The 25,516-nt window shown below is 46.0% G+C and overlaps 1 protein-coding gene across 1 annotated transcript; it reads left to right on the top strand.

Moving 5' to 3' along the window:
- On the top strand, positions 1-24,918 carry TBC1D20 (TBC1 domain family member 20). Its single transcript, XM_039364759.1, has 8 exons — positions 1-155; positions 10,396-10,581; positions 12,185-12,265; positions 16,095-16,281; positions 17,587-17,688; positions 19,079-19,220; positions 21,065-21,249; positions 22,015-24,918. Exons 1-8 carry the CDS (start codon positions 110-112, stop codon positions 22,271-22,273), a joined length of 1,188 nt encoding a protein of 395 aa, XP_039220693.1. The 5' UTR covers positions 1-109; the 3' UTR covers positions 22,274-24,918.
- The last annotated feature ends 598 nt before the right edge of the window (positions 24,919-25,516 follow it).

The raw sequence follows: 25,516 nt of genomic DNA, 5'->3' as shown, positions 1-25,516 counted from the left end.
CGGCGGTCACGTAGGCGGAAGGCGGGACCGTGTGCGTGGAAGAGGGGGGAAAAGGAAGACACGGAGTCCGGCAGGCCGCCGGGATGAGCCTCTGCGGTGGTCAGAGACCATGACCCAGCCGAGGCCGCCACGGCTGCATCACAACGCGGAGCGAGGTACGTAGGCGGGCGCCTCGGGCCGGAGCAGGGCCGCCCGCCGCTCGGCCACCTCAGAGGACGCGAGGCCTTCGCTGAGGGAAAAGTTGATGCTATGAGGAAAAGCGAGGGGGCGTGGCCGGGCCGAGGCCCCGCCCCGCTTCTCCTCTGACGGGGCTGCGGGAGCCAATCAGAAGAGGCGGCTCCACCAAGAGGCGGGCAATGAGGGCCTGGTTTGACCCCCCCTCCCTTTAGCCTCTTTTTAAGCAGGCAAACAAACAGGCGGAAATTCAACCGGGCAAGCCTCCCCGCCTGTTAAAAAGTCCCGCTCCCCTGTATGAGCCGATGGGAAGGCTCCAGTTCTTCCCCAATCTAATGTCGTCCTGTTCTTGAAGGCCGCCTGCGGTTTCCCACCTCGCAGGGTTGTTGTTGTGGGTAAAACAGGAGGAAGGAGTGTGGGATAGGGGTGCTGCCTTGAGTTATTTGTAAATTTATTTATTATTATTAATAATAATAATTATTTTTATTATTATGTTGGAAGGGACCTTTGAGGTCATCTAGCCCAACCCCCTGCTCAGGCAGGAAACCCTATCCAGTGTTTCTCAACCTTGACAATTTGAAGGCATGTGGACTTCAACTCCCAGAATTCCACAGCCAGCATTGCTGGCTGTGGAATTCTGGGAGTTGAAGTCCACATGCCTTCAAATTGTCAAGGTTGAGAAACACTGCTTGATTATATTTGTAAATAATTATCTACATACACGTATGGGGGTGTACACACATACACACAAAAAACACAACTCACACATGTGGGTAGTCCTTGAATTCGGACCACAGTGGAGCCCCAAATTCCCGCTACTCAGGTGGTTAAGCGAGGTTTGCTCCAGTTTACTACAATCTCTTGCCTCGGTTGTTAAGGGAATCACGGCGGTCGATAAGTCAGTAACTTGGTTGTTGAGTGAATCGGGCTTCCCCCCCCCCCATTGGCTTTGGTTGTCAGAAGATTGCAAAAGGAGAATCACGTGACACCCCACCCGGATGCTGCGACCGTCGTAAGTATGAGTCGGTTGCCAAGCGGCTGAATTTTCGATCACATGACCCTGGGCGATGCTGCAACGGTCACAAGTGGGAAGAAAGGTCATCGGTCTTTTTTTTCCCAGGGCTGTTGTAACTTTGAACGGTCACTAAAAGAGTAAGGTTTAAGTTGAGGAATGCCTGTATTTATTTATTTATTTATTTATTTATCACATTTAGAATGCCCATCACCCATCATACTCTTTAGCTGATAAAACAAAAATTTACCTTTTCGTAAACTCGATTACTCAGAAAAAGTGCTATCAGACCCAACTTTCACCACCGTACAGATAGTCTTTGACTTACGACCACAGTTGTAAGTCAAGGACTGTTGTAAGTTAAGGACTACCAAGAGAGATAAATTCATATGGGTATGGATATATATTTATGTGTGTAGATTGGATGGATGGATGACGGAGTGGATAGAGATGATGGATGATAGAGGGGAGAGAGAGAGAGAGAGAGAGAGAGAGATTATGATAGATGATAGGGAGTAGATAGAGATGCTGGATGGATGGATGGATGGATGGATAGAGTAGATGGAGTAGATAGATGGAATAGAAAGATGGAGTAGATAGGATGATAGATGATAGAGGGGGTACATAGAGATAGATGATAGTTGATAGATGATAGCAAGTAGATAGATCATAGATGATAGAGGGGGTAACGATAGATAGATAGATAGATAGATAGATAGATAGATAGATAGATAGATAGAGAATATGATATAGATAAGAGATAGAGAGATATAGAATATGAGAGAGAGACTTAGACTATGACATTGATAGATAGATGGATAGATAGATAGATAGATAGATAGATAGATAGATAGATAGATAGATAGATAGATGTGGATGGATAGAGAGAATATGATATAGATAAGAGATAGATAGATAGAGATAGAATATGAGAGAGAGACAGAATATGACATAGATAGATAGATAGATAGATAGATAGATAGATATGGATGGATAGAGAGAAAGAATGTGATATAGATAAGAGATAGATAGATAGATATAGATAGAATATGAGAGAGAAAGACTTAGAATAGAGATAGATAGATAGATAGATAGATAGATAGATAGATAGATAGATAGATAGATAGATAGATAGATAGATAGATAGATAGATAGGCAGGCAGGCAGGCAGGCAGGCAGGCAGACACACAGACACACATCAAGTAGCAAACCTATGTGACCATTTATTTTTGCTGGCCCTGGCATACTTTACGGGGGAGAAATCCAATCCCCAGCTGTCCCCCAAGGCAATGTTTGGGGAAAGAAAGAGCATTGCCTCCTGCAAATGCCAAAGTGTGTGTGTGTGTGTGGGAGGGAGGGAGGGAGGGAGGGACTTCCCTTCTGCTCTTTAGGACCCCCCCCCCAGCAATTTAGCTGGAAAGGAAGGTGAAGTGACTAACACACAGTTGTATAAACCAACTAGCACTTCCTCAGCATAAGCTGAAATCAGCATAACGTCAGGAGATTTGCATTTCAGCAGGATTTTTTTTGTGTTTTGTTTTGCTCTGCTTGCATTTTTAGAGATTGGTTGCAACAGAACAGAGTTGTCAATTTCCAGGTGTTTGGCTGGGTTTAATAACCATTTCAGTCCCTGTAATCATCAGAGGGTGGGTTGATAACTCAAAAGGCACCGACTCCTTTCTACGCTAAGGAAATGCAGGTATTCCTCGACTTTCGTACATAATTGGGACCAGAATTACTCTGGCTAAGCAAGCTGGTTGTTCAATGAGTCACAGCCAACTTTGCAATCTTTTTGCCAGCATTGTTAAGCAAATCAAGCAACCATTCAGAAGATTACCTGGCCATTCAGCAAATCATGTGGTCATTCAGCGAATCCAGTTTAATTTGCTTGCTGGGAAAGTTGCAGGTGGCAATCCCCTGACCTGGGATGGTGTGCCTGTCACAAATCCACGCCAGTTGCCAAGTGCCCGAATTTTGATCCCTTGACTCTAAGGTGCTACGATGGGTGTGAGTTGTCAATCAGTTGTCAATCACTTGCTGGAATTGGGTATGTCTAGTTTAATGAAGGGAAGGACAAGGGGGGACATGATAGCAGTCTTCCAATATCTCAGGGGCTGCCCCAAAGAAGAGGGAGTCAAGGAGAAACTTCCTGACAGTGAGAACAATTAACCAGTGAAACAACCTGCCTCCAGAAGCGGTGAATGCTCCAACACTGGAAGTTTTTAAAAAGATACTGGACAGCTATTTGTCTGAAATGGTATAGGGTTTCCTGCCTGAGTAGGGGGTTGGACTAGATGACCTTCCAACAACAATAACATCATCATCATCATTATTATTATATATTTTCTTCAGCAGAGTTGCTAAACGAACGATTATGAGTTGAACTATAGCTATATCCACAGGTCTTGGCAGAGGAGCAACTGGCCAGAGTTTTTAATAACTGTCGACTATCCAGTTGAAATAAAAAGGAGGAGGAGAATGGAGTCCAGGTAGTCCTCGATTTACAACTGTTCATTTAGTGACCATTCAGAGTTACGACAGGGCTGGAAAAAAGTGGCCGATGACCGTTTTTCACACAACCGTTGCAGCGTTCCCTACTCAGGTGATCCAAATTCAGATGCTTGACAACTGACTCATATTTACGACGGTGGCCGTCTCCCAGGGGTCACAAGATCCCCCTTTTGCGACCTGCTGACAAGCAAAATCAACGGGGAAGCCAGATTCACTACTCACTTGACAAATGTCATGATTCACTTAACAACTGTGGCAAGAAAGGTCATCAAATGGGGCAAAACTCACTAAACCGGGGGTCTCACTTAGGGACTAAGATTGTGGTCGTAAGTTGAGGACTGCCTGTATTAGCTGTGTAACCCACTTTGAGTTATTTACAAAGGTGGGGTAACCATCTAATACAGTGTTTCTCAACCTTGACCATTTTAAGGCATGTGGACTTCAATTCCCAGAATTCCACAGCCAGCATTGCTGGCTGTGGAATTCTGGGAGTTGAAGTCCACATGCCTTCAAATGGTCAAGGTTGAGAAACACTGATCTAATAAATAAATACTATTTCTCATCGGCCGATCTTTTTCACATACCTCTTCCTTGGGTGAATACCGTTCCCTCCTCAACCTCGCCTGCTTTTTAAAATACACACATTTAAGGTTGAATGCTTTTAACGAGCCATCCTTTTATTTCTATCTCATTTCTCTTTTATTTTAATTGCCTGTGCTTTGACAACATCCCTTATTTCGCCTTGGGGAACAACATCTTCGCTTTGATGCTGGAAACGAAACAAACTTCCCTTCCCTTTTAGTCTGTCCCAGGAGAAAAAGAGGGGGTTAAAACTGGCTGATTTTATAAGTAGTCCTGGACTTACGACCGCAAATGTCTGTTGTCGCTGCTTTATCGCTGGAGCTTTTTAAGAAAAGACTGTGTTGAAGCAAGGAGATATTGGACAATAATCCACACTTGGTTAGAAAAAAACGTTAGAGAAACACATAGACCAGGGATTTTAGACCTTTTAGAGACCGAGCGCCCAAACTGCAACCCAAAACCCACTTATGCATTGTCGGGTGCCGGGTGGGTGTGGCCCATTGGGTGGGCATGGCTGCGGTGGTAACGGCAAACTGGGTGGGACTAAAAAGTTCAATCAATCCATTCCAACTTTGCAAGATCTTTTTTTTCTCCGCGAGAAGTTGAAATTGATTGAACCTTTTTTTTTTTTTTTTTTTGCACACGGCGGCGGAGGTCTCAAGCGAAAAGGTTTTATAAAACCCAGCTGAAGGCCCAGGACTGGGGCGATGGCGCGCGTGCCCACAGAGAGGGCTCTGAGTGCCGCCTCTGGCACCCGTGCCATAAGTTCGCCACCACTGACATAGATGATAAACCTGAATTTTTTTTACTAGGTATAATGCCAGAAAAACGTGATAGGCAAAGTACCTATTTGATTCTACATGTGATAACAGCGGCAAGAATTATATCTGCACAATATTGGAAGAACGAAGAAATACCATCTGAAGAAGAAATAATCAAAAACAAAATACTAGATTGTGCGGAAACAGACAGACTCACTTTAAGGTTGAAGGAAAAAGAAGAAACAAGAATATTTTCAAACTCGGGACGTATTTTATCAATGGTTAGAGAAAAGATTTAGGGATTAGGAATTTAATTTGTATTAGTGAATAAGATACTCAGACAACACGTTTTTGTTGAATAACTATTATTGAACTCTGTTAAAAAACAATAAAACTTTTTTTTTAAAAAAAAAGACTGGACAGCCCCCTGTCTGAAATAGTATGGCATCTCCTGCTTGAGCAGGGGGTTGGACTAGATGACCTCCAAGGTGCCTTCCAGCTGTATTCTGACCGAAAGGGAGAATCAAGTCAGACATCAGCACCCAAAGGTTGAGCAGGAGCCACTGGGAATCTGTGCCTCGGATTCTGCAGCCAGAAAAAAAAAAAAAATCTGAATTCTGCAACCGCAATACATGAAGTGTCTTTTGAATCGTTTTAAGTCATGGAAAGGAGATCCAGGCTCTTATTGTTTATCCTTATTTATTACAGGGCTCCTTATACAGGTAGTCCTTGACCAGTGGCCACAACTGAGCCCAACATTTCTGTCGCTAAGCGAGGCAGCCGTTAAGCGAATTTTTGCCCCATTTCACGACCTTCCTCGCCACTTAAGGGAGTCACTACAACCGATAAGTTAGTTACATGGTCCTTAAGTGAATCCAGCTTCCCTCGTTGACTTTGCTTTTCAGAAGGTCGCAAAAGGGGATCACGTGACACACACACACACACACACACGGGACACGGCCACCGTCATAAATACGAGTCGGTTCCCAAGCGTCCGAATTTTAATCACTGCTGCAAAGGTCGTAAGGGTGAAAACAGGTCCCAAGTCCCTTTTTTTCCCTGTGCCGTCGTAACTTTGAGCGGTCACTAAAGGAACTGTTGTAAGTCGAGGACTTCCCGCACTGGAAGTCTGGTTCTGTTTTTTTTTTTTAATCAACGAAGCCGATGGTTCCCTGCTTTGCTCGGATAGCCGAACAGACAAACCTTGGATTCTGCAGCTGAGGTTGGTGAAGCCGAATGTAAAGGGTCCGTTCAGACAGTTGACAGACAAGCCTTGTTCAAGGTGGAGGAGGAGGAGAAGGAAGGTGTCCAAAACGAAATGTCAGAAAAAAGAGAGGAAAAAAAAAGAAAAAAAACAAAACACATGTCAGTCAAACTCCATTTTGGCCTCTGAGCCTGCCCTTTCCCGCAGCTGCCTTGCGCTGAACAGATCCAGGGAGTCCTCGGCTTAACGACCACAGCGGAGCCCCCAAAATTTTCCAATGCTCAGCGAGACGTTTGTTAAGGGAGGTTTTTTTTGCTCCGTTTGATGACCTTTCTCGCCAGGGTTCTTAAACGAATCCTTGCAGTGCTTCAGTTAGCAACACGGTGGTTAAGTGAATCCAGCCTCCCCGTTGACTTCGCTCGTCAGAAGGTCGCCAAAAGGGGGGGATCGCGTGACACCCCCCCTGGGACAACTTGCAACCGTCATAAATACGAAACCGCTCGCCGAGCGTCTGGATGTTGATCACGTGATCCTGGGTCACTTCTTTTATTTTATTTATTTATTTATTTATGAGACTTATATACCGCTTTAAGTGCAAGCACTCTCTAAGCGGTGTACACCAGTAAGCAATGTATATATATATTTACATTGCCCCCAACAATCTGGGTCCTCATTTTACCTACCCCGGAAGGATGGAAGGCTGAGTCAACCTTGAGCCGGTGAGATTTGAACCGCTGACCTGCTGAACACAGTCAGCTAAAGTGGCCTGCAGTACTGCACCCTAACTGCTGCGCCACCTCGGCTCATTTTCGGTGCCGTTGTAACTTGGAAGGTCTCTAAGTGAGCTGTTGTAAGTCCTGTAGTCCTCGACTTAACAACCATTCATTTAGTGACCCTTTGAAATGGTGACAGGGCTGAAAAAACTGAGTTACGACGGTAGGAATTCTGGGAGCTGAAGTCCACCTGTCTTTAAGCCCCCAAGTTGAAAAACCACTAGTTTAAAGAGAGGCTGGATTTCTGCCTATCAGGGATGGATTAGGCTGATCTATGTAACAAATAACGATTTGGTTTGACTAGAGGATCTCTGAAGTTCCTTGTCTTTTTACATCTGTCACTTTTTAAAAAAAATTGGTGCTTAACACAATAAAAGAGAAAATAATAATAATAATAATAATAATAATAATAAGAAGAAGAAGAAGAAGAAGAAGAAGAAGAAGAAGAAGAAGAAGAAGAAGAAGAAGAAGAAGAAGAAGAAGAAGAAGAAGAAGAAGAAGAAGTAGTAGTAGTAGTAGTAGTAGTAGTAGTAGTAGTAGTAGTTGTTGGAACGGACCTTGGAGGTCATCTAGTCCAACCCCCTCTGCTCAGGCAGGAAACCCTACACCATTTCGAACAAATGGCTGTCCAGTCTCTTCTTGAAAACTTCCAGTGTTGGAGCATTCACCACTTCTGGAGGCAGGTTGTTCCACTGGTTAATTGTTGTTCCACTGGTTAATTGTTCTCCTTAGTTCTAGGTTTTTAGTTCTAGGTTGCTTCTCTCCTTGATGAGTTTCCATCCGTTGCTTCTTGTCCTGCCTTCAGGGGCTTTGGAGAAGAGCTTGACTCCCTCTTCTTTGGGGCAGCCCCTGAGATATTGGAACACTGCTATCCTGTCCCCCCCCCCGTCCTTCTCTTCGTTAAACTAGACAGACCCAATTCCAGCAACTGTTCCTTGTATGTTTTAGCCTCCAGTCCCCTGATCATCTTTGTTGCTCTTCTCTATTTGCCCTTTTATAATTTGCATTAGAGACCATTAGACTTTATTATTATTATAATTATTTTTTCCCCTTTGTTTAGCCTACTAATTCTGAAACGTATTTGGGCCAGGTATCTAGATGTGTTTCAGCAGAATATTCTTTAAAGCCAGTAAAATTTACAACCTGTAAAATGTGCCACACGCAGCCAGGCAAGCTCTTCAGTTGCATAATCCAAGATCCTTTTTTTCCCATATCAACAATTCAGATCGTTTCGGTCAGTAGGATGTGTTTGATCCAAGCCGAATGACGAGAGCGTCACCAAATTAAAGTCTCCCAATCAGATTATTTGAGCACGAATTCTAAAACCGCCCCTTAGATATGCAGTAAGGTAAAAGGGCTGTTATGAAAGAAGGCTTTAAAAACAAACAGGTTGCGCTATTTTGTTCTGAACTCACTGAGGTGATTGTGTGGCTCCCCCCCCCAGTAGTTTCTTCCTTGTCCTGGTGAATAATGAGGCATGTGAAATAAATAAGGATTACCCAACTTTTTCCTGGCTTTGATTACATATGTAGGGCACTCGTGCTTTAAATGCAAAATTTCTGGGTGCATTGCATGCTTTTTACCTCTCAGTATTTCTTTGGCTTCTTTACCTTTCAATATAAATCTCTATGGTTTTTTGTTTTGTTTTTTCAAAAAAAGGTAGGTGTTATCTTTTTAAAACAGCCTTCTGAAGTGAGAATGTTGTAATAATAATAATAATAATAATAGTACCAATAGTCATAGGCTCCTTGGGTGTAAACCCAAAACAACTGGAACACCACTTGAACACCATCATCGGCATTGACAAATTCGCTATTAGTCAATTGCAAAAGGCGGCCTTATTAGGAACTGCTTCCATCCTGCGACGATATCTGTAATACCATCAAACATCCACATCTGCCTATCCCAGGTCCTGGGTAAGGACTCGATAGGTAGACAAAATGCCAAACCCAGTCTGAACATCTGGCTGACTGTGCGATGATCCATAATAATAATAATAAAAGTTGGAAGGGAACTTGGAGGCCATCTAGTCCAACCCCCTGCTCAGGCAGAAAACCCTAGACCATTTCAGACAAATGGCCGTCCAGTCTCTTCTTAAAAACTTCCAGGGTTGGAGCATTCACCGCTTCTGGAGGCAAGGAGTTCCACGGGTTAATTGTTCTAACAATTGTTTTATCAGTCGGTGTTCAGGTTATGAAGCAAGGACGTGACTTCATTTTCAAAATTCTGGTCAGCTGGCTAGACTGATGTCTGTTGGACTTCCCTTCTCAGCTTTTGATGCTGAGTTTATTTATTATTAGATTTTTATCCTGCCTTTATTACTTTATAAATAACTCAAGGTGGCCAGCGGGCCTAATATTCCTTCTTCCTCCTGTTTTACCACAACAATCGTTGTGAGGTGGGTTGGGCTGAGAGAGAATAAATGGGCTAAAGTCACCCAGCTTGCTTTTGTACTTAAGGCGGGACTAGAACTCCCAGCCTCCTGGTGATTGGCCTAAGGTCACCCAGCCAGCTTTCATTTCTAAGGCGGGACTAGAAGTCACCGTCTCCTGGTGATTGGTCCAAAGTCACCCAGCCGGCTTTCATGCCTAAGGCGGGACTCGAACTCACCGTCTCCTGTTGATTGGACCAAAGTCACCCAGCCGGCTTTCATGCCTAAGGCGGGACTAGAACTCCCAGCCTCCTGGTGATTGGCCTAAGGTCACCCAGCCAGCTTTCATTTCTAAGGCGGGACTAGAAGTCACCGTCTCCTGGTGATTGGTCCAAAGTCACCCAGCCGGCTTTCATGCCTAAGGCGGGACTAGAACTCACCGTCTCCTGGTGATTGGCCCAAAGTCACCCAGCAGCCTTCATGCCTAAGGCGGGACTAGAACTCACCGTCTCCTGGTGATTAGCTGAAAGTCACCCAGCCAGCTTTCATATGCCTAAGGCAGGACTAGAACTCACCGTCTCCTGGTGATTGGCCCAAAGTCACCCAGCAGCCTTCATGCCTAAGGCGGGACTAGAACTCACCGTCTCCTGGTGATTAGCTGAAAGTCACCCAGCCAGCTTTCATATGCCTAAGGCAGGACTAGAACTCACCGTCTCCTGGTGATTGGCCCAAAGTCACCCAGCCGGCTTTCATTTCTAAGGCGGGACTAGAAGTCACCGTCTCCTGGTGATTGGTCCAAAGTCACCCAGCCAGCTTTCATGCCTAAGACAGGACTAGAACTCAACTTCTCCTGGTGATTGGACCAAAGTCACCCAGCCGGCTTTCATGCCTAAGGCGGGACTAGAACTCACCGTCTCCTAGGCTGGCACTATGCCAGGCTGGTTGAGGCCTGCTCTGCTTGGTGGGAGAACAGGCCCTGGACTGATGGGGGTTTCTGTCTCTTTCAGACTCGGAGGCCAAGCAACAGAGAAAGGTAGCCGAGATCTACCAGGTCCTGGACAGCGAGCCTGTCGACATTGCCCCCCTCCGGCGCATGGCGATCAGCGAAGGTGGCCTTCTCAGGGACGAGATCCGCTGCAAAGTATGGCCCAGACTTCTCAATGTCAACACCGACGACCTGCTGCCTCCGCCAGGTGAAGCCCTCCCGTTCTCTCCACCTGCCCAGCCTCGGAGCACGGGGGCGGGGCGCGGGTCCCTCTGCACCAAGGACATTCCATCTGTGGATTTGGGGGTCCTTGGTGTTCCCTGAGCCTGGCTGTTTTCTTCTTTTATTACCTGACTGGGCAACATCATCGTCAGTGCTAGAAGGGGGGGGGAGAAAAGGAGGAGGAGGAGGAGGAGGAGGAAGAAGACTGTGGAGTCGTTGGAGCTCTCTGAGCTTGGTTGTTTTCTTAAAGACATTTCATGACCCAGCTAGGTAACATCATCAGTGTTAGAAGAGAATGGGTTATGTGAGGTGGTGGTGGTGGTGGTGGTGGTGGTGGTGGAGGAGGAGGAGGAGGAGGAGGAGGAGGAGGAGGAGGAGGAGGAGGAGGAGGAGGGAGAAGAAGAAGACTGTGGAGTCCTTGGTGCTGTCTGAGCTTGGTTGTTTTCTTGAAGACATTTCATAACCCAGCTAGGTAACATCTTCAGTGTTAGAAGAGAATGGGGTATGTGAGGAGGAGGAGGAGGAGGAAGAAGGAGGAGGAGGAGAAGGAGAAGACTGTGGGGTCCTTGGTGCTCTCTGAGCTTGGTTGTTTTCTTGAAGACATTTCATGACCCAGCGAGGTAACATCTTCAGTGTTAGAAGAGAATGGGGTATGTGAGGAGAAGGAAGAAGAAGAAGGAGAAGAAGGAGACTCTGGTGTCCTTGGTGCTATCTGAGCTTGGTTGTTTTCTTGTAGACATTTCATGACCCAGCGAGGTAACATCTTCAGTGTTAGAAGAGAATGGGGTATGTGAGGAGGAGGAGGAGGAGGAAGAAGGAGGAGGAGGAGAAGGAGAAGACTGTGGGGTCCTTGGTGCTCTCTGAGCTTGGTTGTTTTCTTGTAGACATTTCATGACCCAGCGAGGTAACATCTTCAGTGTTAGAAGAGAATGGGGTATGTGGGGAGGAGGAGGAGGAGGAGGAGGAAGAGGAAGAAGACTGTGGTGATCCCTGGTGCTCTCGGAGCCTGGTTGTTTTCTTGAAGACATTTCATGACCCAGCTAGATAACATCATCGGTGTTGCAAAGGAGTGGGTTGGGACAATCAAGGAACTGCCAACGCAGACCAACAAGCCAACAGTAAACAACAACCTATTCAAGGAACCGCCAAAAACACTCCTACCAACACGGACAGGGCAAGCCACTAATGCAGGGGTGTCAAAATGCCGGTCCACGGGCCGGATGCATCATAGCGAAACCGCTCCCATCCCATTGTCAGCAATGGCCAAAAAGTCGCGATACGTCGCAACACGTCACGTGACGTTGCGAGTTTGACAGCTAGCGTATAAACAAAGAGTAAAACCCACTCCCTAGTAACCCTGAAGATAGTCTGGCTGAGGAATTCTGGGAGTTGAAGTCCACCAGTCATGAAAGGGTCAAGTTTGAAGATCCCTGGTTTATGATATTATGCTTTTCTGCTTTTTAAGAGCTATCAGAAGGCAAAGCCTGTCTGGCTTGAAATCTTCACGGTTTAACAATGTCTTTTCTTAGCTTCCCGTTTTTTCTTTTTTAATTATCATTAATTATAAAACCCTTTGCCGTTTCTCTTAGAGGAAGAACTTCGAGAAAAAAGCAAAGATTATCAGCAAGTCCTGCTGGATGTGAGGCGATCCCTCCGGCGTTTCCCGCCAGGTATTTTGATCAGTCAGTCTTTTTTAAAAAAAAATGTTTTGTTGATTTTCTAATTTTACAGTTAATCGATAATTCAGTGACATATAAGTATGTTTAGTACAAGTTATCCTATTAAATATCTCCTCTCTTTTCCCCTTAGTATTTCCTGTCTCATGTTTAAACTAATACAATTCTTATTACATCAATTCAATAAAAATAACCTTCTTACATTGATCCATAATTTTTAGCTTATACATATCCTGGTTATTTTGATATTCAGTCTTTATAGACAGTCAATGTCCTAATTAGTCTGTCTCAATTTTTAGTCAATCCTCTTTCTGACCTTGAGAACTCCTGCAAAATTAACTGGGTTAAAGCGGCACTCATTTGTTGCCGTTTCTTCCAGTGAAGCCAAATGCTTACAGGCAGTCCTTACAACGGTTTCATTTAGTGACCGTTTGAAGTTACAGCGGTGCTGAAAAAAGGGACATTTGCCCCTTTTTGACCTCTGTAGCATCCCCCCGTGGTCACGTGATGAACATTCAGATGCTTGGCAACTGACTCGTATTTATGACGGTTGAAGCATCCCAAGATCCTGTGATTCCCGTTTGCGCCCTTCAAACAAGCAAAGAAAAGGGGAACCGGATCCACTTAGCAACCGTGTTCTTAACCTAACACCTGCAGGGATTCACTGAAAGGTCGTAAAATGGGGTGAAACTCACTTAGCAAATGTTTCACTTAGCGGTGGAAATTTTGGGGCTGGATTGTGGTTTGTAAATCGGGGATGACCTGCACGCTTCTGCCACAGCCTGCTATTTGTTGCGTGGTTGTATTAATTCTTGGGTCCTTCCCAAGGTCCTTTTGTAGAAAACAAAGGAGAGTTGGATGTTCTCTGAATTCAGGGAGTCCTCGAGTTGTGACCAGTTGCTTAGCAACCATTTGAACACAGCACGCCCTCCATTTACAACCGTTCCTTCAGGGACCGTTCGAAACCACAAATGCATTGAAAAATTGATTTGTCGCCGTTTCTCACACACGTAACGACCGTTGCAGCATCACCCAGGATCAAGATTTGGATGCTTGGCAACTGGTTCACATTTGTGACGGTTGCTGTGTCCCGGGATCACATGATCCCCTTTTGCGACTAGCCAAATCAGTGCGGGAAGCCAACTTTGTTTAACAGCAGTGTTACTAACTTAACGACTGCAGTGACTGCCTTAACAGCTTTGGCCAGAAAAGTCCTAAAATGAGACAAAACTCATTTAACTCTCTTGGTTAACTGTCTTTGAGCTCAATTGTGGGTGCACATCAAGGATGTGCAATGTATGGCTGTGAAAGTTGGACCATAACAAAAGCCGAGCGCCAAAGAATGGAGGCCTTTGAACTCTGGTGCCGGAGAAGACTCCTGCGAGTCCCTTGGACTGCAAGGCGATCCAACCGGTCAGTCCTAGAAGAGATCAACCCCGACTGCTCTTTAGAAGGCCAGATCCTGAAGTGGAAACTCAAGTCCTTTGGCCACCTAAGGAGAAGGAAGGACTCCCTGGAGAAGAGCCTGATGCTGGGGAAGATGGAGGGCAAGAGAAGAAGGGGACGACAGAGAAGGAGGTGGCTGGATGGAGTCCCTGAAGCAGGAGGCATGAGCTTCAATGGACTCAGAAAGATGGTAGAGGACGGGAAGGCCTGGACGAATGTTGTCCATGGGGTCGCGATGGGTCAGACACGGCTTCGCAACTAACAACAACAATCAAGGACTTTCTATATACGACACATTCCCCCTAATCTATTTATGACCTAGTTACAACATTCCCCCCCCCCACATGGGTGCATTTTGGGTGCTCAGCAACACCTTGACAGCCATTTGCAATGCTCTGTGGACAAGTGACTACAATATGAAGTGGTTTTGCCAAAAACCAGCATTTATTTCTGGTTTCTGGCACAAAATACACACGCCATAGATAGCAGTAGGTTCGTTTAACAACAGCTGCATTTGTTTAGCAATTCCCCCCCCCCAAAAAAAGATGGTAAAATTGGGTCCAGGCACATTGTGATCTGCTTCCCAACTGTCATGACTTTATTCCATCAATTTTCTTATTTATTCAGAAGATTAAAGTACAAAATCCAAATGAAAATTGGATTGCCAGGCTGAATTAATACAAAATAGGAATAGAATAGAAAATATGAAATGGAATGAGTGGAATGGAATGGAATAGAAAATATGGAATGGAATAGAATGGAATGGAATAGAATCATGGAATGGAATAGAATCGTGGAATGGAATGGAATAGAATAGAATAGAATCATGGAATGGAATAGAACAGAATAGAATGGAATGGAATAGAATAGAATAGAATCATGGAATAGAATAGAATAGAATTACAGAATAGAATAGAATTATAGAATAGAATAGAATAGAATAGAATAGAATAGAATGTAGAATGTAGAATGTAGAATAGAATAGAATAGAATGTAGAATAGAATAGAATAGAATAGAATCATGGAATAGAATAGAATAGAATAGAATTATAGAATAGAATAGAATAGAATGTAGAATGTAGAATAGAATAGAATAGAATAGAATAGAATAGAATAGAATAGAATCATAGAATAGAATAGAATTACAGAATAGAATAGAATTATAGAATAGAATAGAGTAGAATGTAGAATAGAATAGAATAGAATAGAATGTAGAATAGAATAGAATAGAATAGAATAGAATAGAATAAAATGTAGAATAGAATAGAATAGAATAGAATAGAATCATGGAATAGAATAGAATAGAATAGAATTACAGAATAGAATAGAATTATAGAATAGAATAGAATAGAATAGAATGTAGAATAGAATAGAATAGAATAGAATAGAATGTAGAATAGAATAGAATAGAATAGAATAGAATCATGGAATAGAATAGAATCATGGAATAGAATAGAATAGAATTACAGAATAGAATAGAATTATAGAATAGAATAGAATAGAATAGAATGTAGAATGTAGAATAGAATAGAATAGAATGTAGAATAGAATAGAATAGAATAGAATAGAATCATGGAATAGAATAGAATAGAATTACAGAATAGAATAGAATTATAGAATAGAATAGAATAGAATCATGGAATAGAATAGAATAGAATTATAGAATAGAATAGAATAGAATGTAGAATAGAATAGAATAGAATTACAGAATAGAATAGAATGTAGAATAGAATAGAATAGAATAGAATCATGGAATGGAATAGAATAAACTGGCCACGACAGATTCCAAAATTTGTCGCTGAGATACTCGTTAGAGTGAGTTTCACCCCCGTTGTGCAACTTTTCTTCCCGCAGGCGTTAAGCGAATCGCCAAAGTGGATAAGTTTAGTCCGCCCTGTCGTTAAATGAATCTGGCTTCCCTCTTGTGAGAAGATTGCAAAAGGGGGGGGGAGGCAGGGAAATCACATGACCTTCGCAAAACAGCAACAGTCATAAATACGAGTCGGTTGCCACGCGTCCGAATTTTGATCGCGGGACCGCAGGGAGGCTGCAACGGGCGTAAGTGTGGGAAACGGTCCTAACTTGCTGTTTGTAACTTTGAACAGTCACTAAATGAACCGTTGTAAGTCAAGGACTTGCCTGTACACTAGCACGGCTCTCCCCCTGCTATCTTCATTTTCGTTGTGGGAGGGGAAAGCACTGTGACGACACCATCTTTTTGGCGCCGTCGTAACTTTGAACCGTTGTAAGTCAAGGACGACCTGTAGACCATCGGTCCCAGCTTGGCGGTTCTTCCTGAGCGTAGGATTCAGGTAAGCATCTTCCTTCGGCTGTTGCTTCACTTCCGTCTCTTTTCTTCTCTTCCCTTTCTTCCCAGACATGCCAGATGAACAGAGGGAGGGTCTCCAGGAGGAGCTGATCGACTGCATCCTCCAGGTTCTGCAACGCAACGCACAACTCCACTATTACCAGGGATACCATGACATCGTGGTCACCTTTCTGCTGGTGGTGGGGGACAGACTGGCGGCCACCTTGGTGGAAAAACTTTCAACCCATCACCTCAGGTGCTCTTTCTTCCCCCCCCCCTCCCCAGCCTTTGTCCACTTGGGCTGCTGGAAGACGGGTGGATTTCCACTCCCAGAATGGGAGTGGAAGTCCACCCGTCTCCCAGCAGCCAAGGTTGAGAAACACTGCAGCTTAATTTAATGAAATCTCATCAACGATTTGGATGAGGGGATAGATGGGGAACTCATCAAATCTGCCGACGACACCAAGCCGGCAGGAATAGCCAACACTCCAGAAGTTACAGGCTTAAGATACAGGAGGATCTGGACAATTTCTGCAACCGTTCTTCGTATGTTTTAGCCTCCGGTCCCCTAATCATCTTTCTTGCAATAATAATAATAAGCAGAATAATAATAAGCAGAATAGACAAGAAGGAACTGGAGAAGATAACAAAATACAAAGACCTACAAATAGAAATAGAAAGACTGTGGCAAAAGCAAGCAAGGGTGGTACGAATAGTCATTGGCGCCTTGGGTGCAATCCCAAAACAACTGGAGCACCACTTGAATACCATCATCGGCACTGACAAATTCGCTATTAGTCAATTGCAAAAGGCAGCCTTACTAGGAACTGCTTCCATCCTGCGACGATACCTGTAATACCATCAAACATCCACATCTGCCTATCTCAGGTCCTGGGTAAGGACTCGATAGGTAGACAAAATGCCAAATCCAGTCTGAACATCTGGCTGACTGTGCGATGATCCATAATAATAATAATAATGTTGGAAGGGACCTTGGAGGTCATCAAGTCCAACCCCCTGCTCAGACAGGAAACCCTATACCCTTTCGGACAAATGGCTGTCCAGTCTCTTCTTAAAAACTTCCAGTGTTGGGAGCATTCACCGCTTCTGGAGGCAGGTTGTTCCGCTGGTTAATTGTTCTAACGGTCAGGAAATTTCTCCTTAGTTCTAGGTTGTTTCTCTCCTTGATGAGTTTCCATCCGTTGCTTCTTGTCCTGCCTTCAGGCACTTTGGAGAATAGCTTGACTCCCTCTTCTTTGGGGCAGCCCTTGAGATACTGGAAGGCTGCTATCATATCCGCCCTGGTCCTTCATTAAACTAAACATCCCCAATTCCAGCAACCGTTCTTCATATGTTTTAGCCTCCCAGTCTCCTAGTCCAGCAGTCTTCAATATTTGGGCGCTAGGGTTCCACGGAGGGGCAGTTTTTGGAAGGCACGGTCCGGTGCCAGTCCACAGCCCAGAGGTTGGGGATCCCTCATATGCAAGATGCTTGTGGTGTGTATATCTGTGTGCCTCACCATTGTTGCACTCTAACTTGGCTAATCCTTCGTCGTTTGCAGGGATTTTATGGACCCGACCATGGAGAACACCAGACACATTTTAAATTACCTGATGCCCATCATAGACCAAGTGAACCCAGATCTCCACGATTTCATGCAGAGGTAAACAAAGTTTTAGGTTGTTTTTTTTTTCCAAGTCCAGGTAGTCCTCGACTGACAATCCTTCGTTTAGTGACCGTTCAGAGTTAGAACCGCGCTGAAAACCGTGACTTACGACCAGTTTTCCCACTTAACGGCTGTTGCAGCCTCCTCACGTTCATGTAATCAAAATTTAAACCGTAAATCTGGGGGCCGGGAGAAGCTGGGGATCCATCTGTCGCCTTCTTCTTAGGCTCAATGTGTGTTTCCCTTTAAAGGAAAAGAATTTGTTATGTTGCGGCTTTATCTACTGTCATGATTCTGACAGATAATAATAATAATAACAACAACAACAACAATAATAATATAGGAACTGCTTCCATCCTGCAACAATACCTGTAATACCATCAAACATCCACATCTGCCTATCCCAGGTCCTGGGTAAGGACTCGATAGATAGACAAAATGCCAAATCCAGTCTGAGCATCTGGCTGACTGTGCGATGATCCATAATAATAATAATAATAATAATAATAATAATAATAATAATAATAATAATAATAACAATATCTGTAATACCATCAAACACCCACATCTGCCTATCCCAGATCCTGGGTAAGGACTCGATAGGTAGACAAAATGCCAAATCCAGTCTGAACATCTGGCTGACTGTGCGATGATCCATAATAAATAATAATAATAATAATAATAATAATAATAATAATAATAATAATAATAATAAATAATAATAAAGTTGGAAGGGACCTTGGAGGTCATCTAGTATGACCCCCTGCTCAGGCAGGAAACCCTATACCATTTCAGACAAATGGTTGTCCAGCCTCTTCTTAAAAACTTCCAGTGTTGGAGCTTTCACCACTTCTGGAAACTCTTCAAAGAACTTCGAGGCATTGTTTACCTTAAAGAATCTTTATTCAAGTTGCACGGCATCGGCACGTACATGGTCGAAGCCGAAATCTGAATTCTCCTCCCCTAAACACATAGTATCAAAGCACAATTCCCTCCTCTAACAGTCATAAATCACATTCTCCCATTAGTTTGAAAGGCAGACCTTCCCTCCAGTTCTCCAGCCTGGCATTTCTTATCATTTCTTATTGAAAAACACTCTACTACGATGTTGTGATGTCTAACTAATTCCCATGCACATTCTTCCTCCTCTCCCCCCCCCCCCCCCAGTATCATCTAATTCTAACTCTAAAAGTAACACACAAGTTAAGGAGGAAATTGGCTGCATCTTCATATATTGTCAAAGCGAGAACATCCGATCTTAGCAGCGTTGACATCTACACTCTGAAGAAAGGAAAAAAAAAGGGTCTGATCTGTTTCCCGAGTGGCTGCTTTTTATATTTAACTTTCTCTCCCCCCTCCCTCCCCCCCCCAATATTTTTTTGCACAGAGCTGAAGTGGGAACCATCTTCGCCCTCAGCTGGCTGATCACCTGGTTCGGGCACGTCTTGTCGGACTTCAAGCACGTGGTGCGGTTATACGACTTCTTCCTGGCCTGCCACCCGCTGATGCCCATCTACTTTGCCGCCGTGGTGGGTGTCCGCAGGGAACACGGGTTGTTGGGGCCAGGCATTGAGGGGGAAGAGGAGGAGGAGGAGGGGAGCCATTCAGAACAGGACCAGTGCTGCTCTCTGTCCTGGGATCCCAGAGGGTGTGGGGGGGGGGCAACCAGGAGCCTCTCAGAGACCCCCAAAGGAGGACCTGAACCATAGCAGCCTCTGGCTTATGGTTTTCATTAAGGGCCTTCCCCTCTCCCTCTTCTTTCTCTTCCCTCCTCTCTCCATCCCCTCCACCTTCCTTCCTCTCTTCCCCTTCCTACCTTTCTTTCCCCTTCCTTCTTTTTTTTCATTCTTTCCTTCCCCCCTTCCTTTTCCTTCTCCTTCCTTCCCCCCTTCCTTTTCCTTCTCCTTCCTTCCTTGCTTCCTCCCTTCTCCTTCCTTCCCATTTCTTTCCTTCCTTCTCTTCCTTCCTTCCCCTTTTTTCATTTCTTTCCTTCCTTCCCCCTTCCTTCTCTTCCTTTCTTCCCCCTTCCTTTCCTTCATCCCTTCTTCTTCCCTTCTCCTTCCTTCCTTCCTCCATCCCTTCCTTCCCTTTTTCATTTCTTTCTTTCCTTCCCCCTTCCTTCTCTTCCTTCCTTCCTTCCCCCTTCCTTTCCTTCCTCCCCCCTCTCCTTCCTTCCTTCCTCCATCCCTTCCTTCCCTTTTTCATTTCTTTCTTTCCCCCTTCTCTTCCTTCCTTCCTTCCCCCTTCCTTTCCTTCCTCCCTTCCTCTTCCCTCTCCTTCCTTCCTTCCTCCATCCCTTCCTTCCCTTTTTCATTTCTTTCTTTCCTTCCTCTTCCTTCTCCTTCCTTCCCCCTTCCTTTCCTCCTCCCTTCCTCTTCCCTCTCCTTCCTTCCTTCCTCCATCCCTTCCTTCCCTTTTTCATTTCTTTCTTTCCCCTTCTCTTCCTTCCTTCCTTCCCCCTTCCTTTCCTTCCTCCCTTCCTCTTCCCTCTCCTTCCTTCCTTCCTCCATCCCTTCCTTCCCTTTTTCATTTCTTTCTTTCCCCTTCTCTTCCTTCCTTCCTTCCCCCTTCCTTTCCTTCCTCCCTTCCTCTTCCCTCTCCTTCCTTCCTTCCTCCATCCCTTCCTTCCCTTTTTCATTTCTTTCTTTCCTTCCCCCTTTCTTCTCTTCCTTCCTTTCTTCCCCCTTCTTTCTTTCCTTCCTCCCTTCCTCTTCCCTTTTCCCTTCTCCTTCCTTCCTTCCTTCCTTCCATCTTTCTTCCTTCCTTCCTCCCCTTTCATTCTTTCCCTTTTTCATTTCTTTCTTTCCTTCTCCCTTAACTCTTCCTTTTTTTTCTTCTTTCTTTCCTTCCTCCCTTCCTCTTCCTTTTCCTTACTCCCCTCCTCCCTCCCTTCCTCCCCATTCCTTCTTTCTTTTTTCCTTGTTTCTTTCCTTCCTCCCTTCCTCTTCCCTTTTTTCTTCCTCCCTTCCTCCCTCCCTCTTCCTTTCTTCCTCCCGTCCTCCCTCCCTTCCTTCCCCATTCCTTTCTTCCTTCTTTCTTTCCTCCCTCCCTTTTTCCTTCTTCTTCCTTTCTTCCTTCCTTTTCCTTTTCCTTCCCTTTCCTGCCTTCCTTCTTTCACCTTACCCTTTATCCTTCCTTCCTTCCTCTCCTCCTCTCCATTACTCTTTCCTCCCTTCCCTTCCCTTCTTTTTCCCTTCCCTTCCCAAGCTGCAAATACAACCGATGTCAGCCATGTACAGTTCCTCCCCCCCCCCCACTCAAGGGGCTTGGGTGGGGGCCTTCAACCCACTTGTGGTCACATACCCGGAAGGGGGAAACGTCGGCGTTGCCAGCAGGCCGGCCTGAGTTCCAGAGCCGCTGCTTCCCTTTGCAGATTGTGCTCCATCGGGCCCCAGAGGTCCTGGCCTGCGACTGTGACATGGCTTCCGTCCACCACCTGCTCTCCCAGATCCCCCAGGATCTTCCTTACGAGATGCTCATCAGTCGGGCCGGCGACCTCTTCGTTCAGTTCCCACCTTCCAAGCTTGCCCAGGAAGCCGCTCAGCTGGAAGCCGAGAGGTGAGGAGGGGTCTCCTCCCCTGAAGTTTAGGCCAGGCGGGGTCCGCAACCCCCCCCCCATCTGCTGCTTGCCCTTGGGAGAGAGCAGAGAGAGAGGAGGGGAGGGGAGGGCCGTTCCGAGCTCCTCATCCATTTCTAGAAGGTTCCACGGGGGGGGGGGCATTCCAGAAGGATGGGGAATTGCAGGACTTTGGGTCACGGTCCACCCTCGGCCCCTCAGCTGTGCAAAAAACAAAAAATAAAGGAAGAATTGCTTCCAGGAGAAAAGAGGAGAAGCAAACATCCCTCATAGGGGGGGCAGTCCTCGATTTACGACCACGATGGAGCCCAGAATTCCCGTTGCTAAGCAGGACCGTTGTTTTCAGTGAGTTTTAAGCCCCGTTTTTAAGACTTTCCTTGCCTCCCTGGTTAACTGAATCCCTGCGGTTGTTCAGTGAGTGACTCGGTCGTTAAGTGAATCGGGCTTCCTCGTGGACTTTGTCGGAAGCTCGCGAAATCACAGCGCCACCATCATAAACATGAATCAGTTGCCAGGCGTCCTAATTCTGATGACTGGGGACGCTGCAAGGGTCGTTAAATGTGAAAAACGTTCCCCAATTGCTTTTTCCCGTGCCCGTTGTAACCTCGGTCACTAAAACGCAGGGCCGTAAGCCGAGGACTTCCTCTTTTGCACAACTGACGCCCGACCCGCGAGAAAGACGGCCCCCTCGGAGGCTCCGCAGCCCCTCACCCCCTCCTCTTCTTTTCCTTCCCCCCCCCCCGCAGGACGGCCGTTTCCACCTTCAAGGACTTCGAGCTGGCTTCCTCCCAACAGCGGCCGGACACCGTCCTGCGCCAGCGCTTCCGAGAGCAACTCCGGTTGGAAGAGAGAGCCAAGTCCCTCTTAGCGACCAAGCCCAGGACCAACCGCTTCGTCAAGCTGGCCGTGATGGGGCTGACGGTCATGCTGGGGGCGGCTGCGGTGGCGGTGGTCAAGAGCGCTCTGGAGTGGGCGCCCAAATTTGAACTCCAGATCTTTCCTTAGGGCTGAAGGAAGAAAGGAAGGTCCCAATTTTTTGTTGGATCTTCCGGCCGGCTGGGGGGAGGGCGCAGTTGTTCTCCCCCAAGACCACCTTCTGTCCTCCGTCTGCCACCCCCGGTGAAAAGAGGAGAACGCGGCGCGCCTGTTCGGGGAAAGCGGTGGTGTTCCTGCGGTTTTCCTCTGAAGGAGCGACGTGGGATCTCGGGACCTTGAGAACGTCCGCAAGCAATTCGGTTGTCTGTCTCAACCCCAAAGTGGCGGAAGGCAGAATTTAATTCTCTCGCGGAATTTAATTCTCGCTAGATCTCGTTTCAACGTCTCCCCGTGCTAGCCAGAAAGGGAACAACAGAAAAAGAAGTTTCGTTGACACGCAGAACAGATCCGGGGGGGTGTGTGTGTCCAATGTTGGCAACTTTTAAGACTGCTGGGCTTCAACTGGCTGGGGAATTCTGGGAGATGAAGTCCACAAATCTTAAAAGTTGGACCTCCCCCCCCCCAATAGATCTTTCAAACTGATCTGTTGCCATCGAAGCTGGGGGGGGGGGAATCAATCCTAATCGCCCGGGTTCGATGTGCGATACTCAAGACTTTCCCCGACGAAAAAAATGAAGCTTTTCTTTACCTGCATGAAGGGTTCTCCCCCAAAATGAAGGTCCACTGAATCCCGCGTATTGTCTCCACGACTTCCCACGGCAAAAGCCTCTCTCACAAGTGTCCTTATCCAGCCTCCACTCCTTTGGACAGGCAAGTTCTTGGCTATCTTTTGAAGCCACCAGCTGAAGCGAAACATCCTAAGAAGTAAGAACCGTCCTTCTTGGCCCATCGCTCCCTTTGCCAGCTGGGCACCAGTTGAGTATGGCATTCAGCCAAGAGCGTGCTGGACAGCTGGGCATTGAGGTGGACAGCCGATTAGCCCCGCCGTGCTCTTCGGGCCGAAGGATGGACCTCAAGAGGTCCTCCAGAAAGCCACAGCTTCCAGATCCACTTCCTGGAAGGATCTAGACTTCACCTCTGTTTGTGTTTCTCTAAAAACAGTGGCGCTGAATTCTGCTCTGTGCCAAGACTGGCTTATTCTGGAGAAGAGGCCAGGATACCCACAGCAAGTTGTATTCCTCACGTGCTTGTTGACCTTCTATTCTGGATAAGCTCAGGGCTGGTGCCACAAGGACCGTGCCTTTCTCCAGGGCTTGGATTGTGCTTGTGTACTTCTGAAGACCACTTCAACTCACAAAGCTGGTGGGACTTCAACCTTTGCTTGGCCTTCAAGTAGCTGTTCAGATGTTTCTGGACAGAGGGCCCAGCCAACATTCTGGATCACACGTTTTGGACTGTACCATGCCTCTTGAGGCGGAGGAGAACGTAGGTAGACTTTCCCCAATCCTTTGGACCTAAACCCAGTGTCACAGCATAAGAAGCAGGTATGGGGGTGATGCCATCTGAACAGCAGTGACAAAAAAGGGACAGGAAAAGCCAGATTGGGGCCTCTTAAGAGAAGTTTTTTTTTAAAAAAAATCTTTCCGTGGCCTCTAAGAGAAGGAGACACGCAAAGAGGGCCCGGGAAATCCCTGACCTCGCCTTTAAAAACAAAAAAAACACTTTACACAAACGAGTCCTAAAAGAAGAAGGAGAGGACAGCCTTTTTATGGAGAATTATTAAGGCCGGAAGGGCTCTCTCTCTCTCTCTTTTGGGGTGGTGCTTTGATGTCTCTTTTGTTAAAAGAATTAAGAGGCGTTTTCTTCGGCTTCTGCGAATCGGTCATATCGGCCGAGGAAAACCGGAGCCCTGCGTTTTGCTTCCAGCCCCAGGAAAGATGTAGCCGTTGGAAAGAGAAATTCCTTCTTGTCGTGTTTCGTAAGGACTGCCTCGAGCCTTTATTTTACTCGTCAAAACAAGAAGTACAAATTCGGGAAAATCAAAACAAGGGACAGGGAACGAGAGACAGGCCAGGGCACTTACGCTCCCTTACGGACCTCTTAAATAGGGAGTGAGGTTCCCCCAGTTCAGCCGAATCTTAGCAACTTGGATTTTGCAGGATTTAGCAAAAGCTGGGGGCCTTTCCTGCCTGCCAAAATCCAGAGTCCTATCCTTAGAAAACGAACGTTATCGAGGGAGAATTTGGCGAACAGGTGAAAACTCAATAGAAATGGAGTTTGCACTGCGGTCTAAAAAAAAAATTGGCCCGGGATTTTGCTGGTTAGTTGCAGTTCTGTTGGAAAGGACGGCGGTTTGCTGAGGAACAGGCCTGCTCCACCGGTGAATTAACTGGGACCATATTGGTGCCAGGAAGAGGGGAACAAAGTCTTTTCCTTGCTGCTCGTCACGAATGAAGCAACAGGCAGCGTTTACGCTGAACGCCAACTTGACGGCACTCTTCCACTTCACACAATCCCAGGCTTGCAGCGGTGAGCCTGGAAACCCACCAGTCCAGGCTGCCTCGCCCACCTGTTGCATCCTTGTCACCTCTCTGTGGGCAGACAGGTAACAAAGCCCAGTGGTTTGAGTTCAGTGGAGGAAAAATAAAATGGGGATCGACACAGCCCTTTGGTCGTGCATCCTGGGCCATGTGGCTCTTTTGTATACTCCTGTACGTATGTTAAACTTGTAGATTTGTAATTGTGTAAAATAAAGAAATGCGGTATTAACTTACTATAGCGGTGTGCAAGGATGGTGCCGGTTGAATCCAGCGTTCTCTCTTTCCTTGCTCTGCTTGGGCTAAGCAGAGCGGGTCTGCGACGACTTGCCGTGGAATGGAATTGTTAAAGAAAGGATGCCAAAGGAGGGACGAGACGGAACGTGAGTGACAAAAATCAAAATTACTTTTTGAAATTAGTTTCAGTAATTGAATTGTTAAAATTGTTCCGGGGTGAGATGGCCGCTGTGAATTGGCCATAGCGAATTGACCCACTTCAAAGTGGAGTCTTTTGCTAGCAACTATGAGAAGGATCTCAGAATCCTAGTGGACAATCCCTTAAATAGGAGCCAGCCGTGTGCTGCAGCTGCCAGAAAGGCCAACACAGTGCTAGGCTGCATTAACAGAGGGATAGAATCAAGATCACATGAAGTGTTGATACCACTTTACAAGGCCTCGGTAAGGCCACACTTGGAATACTGCGTCCAGTTTTGGTCACCACGATGTAAAAAAGATGTTGAGACTCTAGAAAGAGTGCAGAGAAGAGCAACAAAGATGATTAGGGGACTGGAGGCTAAAACATAAGGAAAGGTTGATGGAATTGGGTATGTCTAGT

This window comes from Crotalus tigris, unplaced genomic scaffold (genome assembly GCF_016545835.1).
Source record: "Crotalus tigris isolate CLP2741 ecotype Arizona unplaced genomic scaffold, ASM1654583v1 scf7180000019844.519500, whole genome shotgun sequence".
NCBI lineage: Eukaryota > Metazoa > Chordata > Lepidosauria > Squamata > Viperidae > Crotalus > Crotalus tigris.
The sequence above is the reverse complement of the archived record's forward strand: the minus strand, read 5'-3'. Positions and strand labels throughout refer to the sequence as shown.

Excerpts from the sequence above, each read along its gene's own strand:
- TBC1D20 (XM_039364759.1), top strand. The coding sequence starts at position 110 with ATGACCCAGCCGAGGCCGCCACGGCTGCATCACAACGCGGAGCGAG. Across the intron at positions 156-10,395 it reads GCATCACAACGCGGAGCGAG|ACTCGGAGGCCAAGCAACAG; the intron begins GTACGTAGGCGG and ends TGTCTCTTTCAG. Across the intron at positions 10,582-12,184 it reads CGACCTGCTGCCTCCGCCAG|AGGAAGAACTTCGAGAAAAA; the intron begins GTGAAGCCCTCC and ends CGTTTCTCTTAG.